This window comes from Mercenaria mercenaria, chromosome 3 (genome assembly GCF_021730395.1).
Source record: "Mercenaria mercenaria strain notata chromosome 3, MADL_Memer_1, whole genome shotgun sequence".
In the NCBI taxonomy this organism is placed as follows: Eukaryota; Metazoa; Mollusca; class Bivalvia; order Venerida; family Veneridae; genus Mercenaria; species Mercenaria mercenaria.
In genome coordinates, this window is record NC_069363.1 from 96,665,214 (window position 1) to 96,672,289 (window position 7,076).

General features: G+C 32.9%; 1 protein-coding gene across 2 annotated transcripts; it reads left to right on the forward strand.

Annotated features, from left to right (window-relative positions):
- The first annotated feature begins 541 nt into the window (after positions 1-541).
- On the forward strand, positions 542-5,135 carry LOC123523334 (uncharacterized). Of its 2 annotated transcripts, none has more exons than XM_045301021.2 (2): positions 542-810; positions 2,445-5,135. In XM_045301021.2, exon 2 carries the CDS (start codon positions 2,474-2,476, stop codon positions 3,065-3,067), a length of 594 nt encoding a protein of 197 aa, XP_045156956.2. In that variant the 5' UTR covers positions 542-810; positions 2,445-2,473; the 3' UTR covers positions 3,068-5,135. The 2 variants fall into 2 exon arrangements, with proteins under 2 accessions (XP_045156956.2, XP_045156955.2); XM_045301020.2 differs by lacking the exon at positions 542-810 and adding an exon at positions 1,887-1,998.
- Positions 5,136-7,076: the final 1,941 nt, after the last annotated feature.

Sequence of the window (7,076 nt, forward strand, 5' to 3'; positions counted from 1 at the left end):
CTGCATGCGAGCGGCTCCGTTAACAATGTACTTGTTGTAGTTGATGTATTTATTGTTTCCAAATATTTCACAGTGCCGCGGGGACAAAGTTCCGTAGAGTACACCCTGTGAGGAAAGAAGATGTCATATGTTTTGACCTATAACTTCCATGCAATTTCATACCAACGTTTTGATGCATTGTCCTTCAGAAAACGAAAATATCAGAACTTTTTTTTCTAAACATTCAAACAAAAGCATTATGATAAAGCTAGACTGTAACATTTAAGTTTTGTAAGCCATCCCTTGATTCTTATGATCCAATTTCTGTATTTTCACTCATGTTAACTCTTCATAAATGTAACTAGTCAGTTACAAATAAAGTTATACGTTTAGTTAGAGAAATGATCCAAGGTTCGTTTTTGTGTCAAATTAATTAAGAGTCAATATCTATTTAAGTTCACTGCAATTCACTGCACCAATACACACCAATAGATAACAACAAACGATCCTCCCTTTCAAATATGTTTTGCTGTTTAGACAGCTTATAGGTTAAAAAAAAATGTTTGACCGTGAAGTTTAACAGGTATTTGTTTTTTTTTTCGTTAGGACCAATACTGCAGCAGACTAATATTTTCATGCAGTAGTTTGTTGAAGTAATTAACCTTTCGATAATTGCAGATCTTTATATAAATATTGATTGAAATTTATCTAACGGATGCAGTTTTGTACCGATATGAAATTATTTAAAATATGACTTAACCTTTAAAGGTTTATCGATTTCAGTTCTATATGGAAATAATGGTTCATTAAAATTTGTTGCAATGTAGAAAGGTAAGTACCCGTTTATTTTGTCTTTAACACGTTTATTCTTATTCGCTATATTCTATTATCTTTAATATTATTTTCACTTATTATGTTGTGAAATGGTCATGCTCATTGCACTTTGGTGCTAGGTCTGCTTTTTATTAGTAAGGAAATGCCAGCAACATTCATTGCGTCATATAATTCTCAAAAGCTGTTTCTAATTATATTTTTTAAACTTTTAAGAGCCATGGTCATATCTTGCCTGCTATCATAATTGACTTCCATAATATCTAAAGTGTTTTTATATACATGTTTCTGGGGCATCTGTTTGAAACTCGATGTATTATTCTAAATAATTAACCTTTTGTGTTATTTCAATTTATTTGAAATAAATTTTGTTTGAAATACACATCTTTCGTAGATTTCCTGTTTGTTATTAAAAGAGAGATTATTACTAAGAAATCAGTATTTTTAAACCAGTTTAAAAGGTAGAATATATACTGATACTACTACCGATTGAATCAAAATATATATTATATCAGCAAATAGCGAACATCTTAAATAACTGATTCAGAATTGCCTCTAAATACATTTCATTTAGATACCTTAAATTATGTTATGGATCTTTATATAGATTTTATTAAAATTGATCAGCATAATCAATAGTTTCAGTAAGGTAGTGTAATGCTTGACATTTTACAACATGTTGAAGTGCACATTTATTGTCTAGTTTTAAGGGTGAAAACGCCACTTATGGAATACAAATAAGGCTTTTTATTATGATTTTACTTTATAGGTACATCATAAAACACTTAAATTATAATGTCATTTTAATATCAGAGCGCTTTTCATCAAATATTTGTAATCATGTTTCGTGATACCTATCTTGTTAAAAGTGTCCCGACGCATTGTTAAGTCAAAGGATATAATTTATTCAATCTTCTAAGTTTGTAAATATTAAATGATTAACTGCATTGTTGACATATTCCGTTATTTTCGTTTTCAATACTCAAAATGAATTATTCATATCTGTAGCGTACTTAAGGTCTTTGTTGCAACATAATCATTTTGATATTATTCAGAAGATTCATTATAAATGTGTGAAACGGCTAGACATGCATCAGTTTTGGTACATAGTCCAATGTTATTAAAAAAGCTAGTTACCTGAAAATGTTTTAATATTAGGAGTAATCTTAAAGAACAATACATCAAAAGGTACACGTTTCGATTTCATTCTTTTTAAGGTTTTATGTAGAACCGATAGTTAATCGAAATGTTATTGCCGGAAATAGAATATGTTATAATAATAATAATAATGATAATAATAAATTCTTTATTTTCAAAAGGTAACATGTCAAAATGCAAATAAAACAATTACAGCATCTTCGTTCAAAAATGGCATTCTGTAACATAAAAAATGTACAAACGTTAAATGTTGACCGAGTTATTTTTTGTCTATTCAGGGGGAAAATTAAAAATATCATTTTATGTTGTACGTTTGTCTATATCTATTCACACTTTACAGATAATTATACTTCTAACTTGAAAATAAATGATGGCTAATGCCACAATGTACACAAAAACGGCTTTAAGAAATATTAAATTACAAGTTTACTCGAACACCTCACTATTTTCTTCAATAGTCTGTTTCTTCATTGCAGTGAAAGTTGAAAAAAAAAAGAATTCAAAAATGGACAGCAGATCTATATTTATTGAAGAAAACTTAAATGGATATGATCTACCAGCAGAAAATTTGTTAGACATCCGTGAGGTACTGATGAAAAGATTCGGAGCAAAATTTTCTGACGGCCTGTCACCGGAAGGACGTTTGGCTATGGAACAAGCATCATGTAGCGAGGTAGATACTGCGAGTGCAAAACGTTTAAACGGAATAAAGGAATCACCGGGAAGTGCCAAAGGGGACAGTAACAGAAAAATAAATAAAAAAGAAAAGAAAACTAAAAACATTACCTTCACAGAAACGTATGATAAAAGGTCAAGCGAGAGACTGGCTGAAGAAATTACTGATGAAAATTGTAAGGAAATAGGGTTGGAAACGCAAGATGATGCTGGTAAAGATTATAATGCACTTGATGCTATTGAAAATGTGACCGATGGAGAAGTGGAAACAAATACTGTGGGGATTGATAATACAAACTTACAGTCGGTAGAAAAATGTTTACTTTGGATGAAAGTGAACAATAAAACAGCAGATACAAGTGTCTATGATTCTGAACAATCAAGACATAGATTAATTGCAGAGAATGACACTGTCAAAATGTAGGAATATTGCTTCATGTAAATTTCTTTTTTCCACATCATTCCTAAACTAGTCTGTATCAGTCAGTATGACCGATAGATGATTTTTGATCCAAAATAAAATCTTCTTTGAAATCGTGTCAATGCGATCATTACTCCAAAGAAGCTTTTAAATATTGATATTTTCTTAACATGATATGAGATAAAGAGCATAACAGATATCCTTAACAGAAAATCAATTAAAACAACTTATTTACTTTCATAGAGGAAAACTCTTTCTAGTATCATGTGTATGCATGTTCATAATTTAATTGTCTTTATGCACTTTAATATTTAACATGTTTTCGTATAACAATATAACGTACCAAATACTGTTGACTTCTGGTTCGTTATTTTGTTGTGTGGCTTTTTTTGTTTTGTTTTTTTGTTTGAGTCTCACAAATGTTTGATCGTTTATATCCTGAAGTAGGTATCGTTAAATTTTGAAGAATCTTTAATTTGCTATATCAACAAAGGAAATCAATCCGCTGCAGACTTGTTAACGGAAAAGTTGATGTATACAGAAACGAAAGTACATACATAGATATGGGATATAAAACTTGTATTTTATACTTAACACAGCAGATAAATATAAGATATAACATAGGTTTTGACATTATGACAGTAACGGATACGTTCAATTACTATATTTTTGGTCTCTCAAGAACAAATATTGAGACCATGGAAAGTATATAGGTAATTAAATTGCATTTTGGACCATACATGAGCATAAAATGGGTCTTCGCTATTTCATCTACTTGTATGCATAAATGGAAATAATATATAGCATAAATTTAATATACCCACCGCGGTTATTCCACAATATATTTTTTTTTCGAAAATATATTATTTCTTCCTATAACTGTATAAACTATAACAGTTACAATTACTTTACAGCTTGATCTTTGCAAGATTCTGATTAACAACGAGTGTTTGGAGTACTCATCGAACATTGAATCCATTCGAAACTGCCTTTCTTTGATTCTCCTTGTGTTTTTTTTTCTAATTTCTTGTGCATGTCAGATTTTAATTTCTTAATGACAGGAAACATGAATGGCAAAACATAATTATTGTTTCAACAGTTGCATTTCACGGATCTTTGAAAATGTGTCGTCTTGACTTTCTTGAAAAGAACTGTTCAGAAATGAAAAGCATTATTCTGAGTCGGACCTGGTATACGGAAAGAAAACTATGCATCAAATCTAGTAAATTTAGGTATAACTGCAATGGCTTACAGGCCTAGTGGGACAGTTTTCAGGTACAATCCTAACCTTGAAATACGTATTGTTAATATTTCACTACGTACTAGTATCTTCAATAATATAATTCAACAGCAAGGTACGCATATACATTGTATTTTCTAGTTTTGTTGATTAACGCCACTTGTAGCATATCAAAAGGGCATAAGCAACCTTTAAATGCATTTCTATTTTGATATCGTAGCTCAGATCGTTGTTATTTTATACCACAGTCACACAAACGGCGCGGATAGCTACGTCTAGCTACGGAAAGAAACGTAGTAATCCGTATCGATCCGTACCTGAGCCGTACCTTAAAGTAGTAATCCGTACCAATCCGTATCAGTCCGTACCAATCCGTACGGCTCAGGTACGGATCGATACGGATTACTACGTTTCTATCCGTGGCTAGACGTAGCTATCCGCGCCTTATGTGTGACTGGGGTAGTAGAGTTTTGTAAAAATTGCTTTTGTTAAATTTATTTATTTATTTTGTTTGTTGGGTTTAATGTCGCACCGACACAATTATAGGACATATGGCGACTTTCCAGCTTTGATGGTGGAGGAAGAACCCAGGTGCCCCTCCGTGCATTATTTCATCAGGAGCGGGCACCTGGGTAGAACCACCGACCGTTCGTAAGCTAGCTGGATGGCTTCCTCAAACTTTGGTTAAAAGTGTCACGAAGCGTTTTATTCATTAATCAATCCTATAACTTTCCCATAGTTAAATAATTAGCGTACATATTTATTCGATTTTCCTTTTCATATTAAGTACGTTTATAATTTTAAATTGTAAAGTCTTTTGTTACAACATTAAAAGGGCAAGCATTCAGTTAAGCCTGTTATCGAAAATCAAGCAGAAATTCATTTGCTATGATATTAAGAACTGAACGTTTTACACAAAGTTGTAAATTTTTATGAATCAACTTATGATATCACAAAATTAAATCCATAAAGGAACTATAGATGTCATTTCAAATAATGTTTTATACCCATACGAGCGCATGTAATAGTTATTGCTCGAGGAATAGGTCTGCATTGTGTTTATAGACCTTGAGGGATGTGTCTATAATTACCATGCAGATGTATTCCAAGAATGATTACTGACTTACCTACATGCTCTTTTGTTTCACATTGTCCAGACTGGTTTCGGATTTGTGAAGCGTTTGTAACAAGTATGTATAATTAAAAGAAACCATTAAAATTGTTCTTGAACTTCCAAATCCGGGCAAAATAATCCGTCCGATGTAATTTACCCCGATCAGGCGCGCGTCAAGACGATACAAAGGGGTAGCGGTTGTCTAGTGGATAAGGTGTCGGCCGCTCAATCCAAGGGTCGTGGGTTCGAGCCCCACTGGGTTCATGACTTCTCATTAGACACGTGAACTGGTTTTTCCAGGAAGGCGGATTCGAGAGTGGTCACAATAAGCTTGAAGCTTTCATCACAATCTAGCTAAAACAAATTAGTATAAACTGAGACGACACAACGAAATGCGCTAAACCTGCGCGCAAATCGTCACATTGTCGTTAGGGTAAAGTAGTCAAACGGCCTTTGACCTATAAGTGTTTCACACATCAACTGGATTTGGTGAACACTCGTATCAAGTAACTATCGTTATAAAGTTGCAGACCGAACACAAATCCTAGAATCTTTCCTTTCATCTCCAACTGACACTGACCTTGCGCTCACGCACATGGAAATGTGTTCTCTTGTTTAGGTGAACTCTTGAACCAAGTTTCTTGAAAATTCGACCAGTGTTTTAATAGAATCAGAGACAAATTGTTTGGCTAAAATCTTTACATTGAGCTTACCAACCCTTAACATGGATGCTGGGGGGTTCGTTTTGAGGAGGCTGCGCTTTTGGTGCGTGGCACTCCCTGTTTGATATTTTTCTTTGTTTTTTTTTTCTGCACGTCGTTTTCTCGAATGGAAGATTCAAACCAACTTTATTGAAAATTCTTCATCACGAACTACGTTGACAAAACGAAATATTGGACTATGATATTTGATCTTTAGCTGTGACCATGACGTTGACACGACACATTTGAACATGGACTCTGCAAGTTTTCTCAGTAATGATAAGTCTTTATATTTGTAGTCGAAAACATGTTTTGCCTAAGGCCATTCTTATGGTCCTCATGGGACTCGTATACATTGGTTATGGCTTTAGGCGTTAGGCAACCACTATCCTTTTACTCATACCCTTTTTAAAGACATACACGTGAACAGCATATTGCTTAATCATTTTAGAAACAAGGTTTTAATAAGTATCATGGGAGGAAATTGATGTGCAGAAATAAAAAAAATCGGAATTATTATTAGGAAAAGGCAGACTCTTATCAAATTTTCCTACGCATTTAAATTGATAAAAGCCTATACATTATTTCAAACTCAGTCAAAAACTAGACCTTATAAAATGGCATTGGCGTCAATGAATCATGATTAACGAGTCTAATCAAACGCATCCAGAATATTAAATAATTTACTGCAATAATAGGTATTGTCTTGACTTGCCTGTGTGCGTAAATTCAAATACAATGTATATTTATACAACGTCATATAGAAGGCACTGTCCATATCTGTAATTTTGTTGCCAAGCCTAAGTGTAGGCTTCATAATTCTAGTATTTAGGTAATTCATCACGTTAAGTGAATTGTACCATATCTAACACTAATTTCTTCGTATTCTTTTACCTAGTTGAACCAAAACAGTCTTAAGAAAATCAGCTGTTGACAAAGTAATTTATCATCATATTT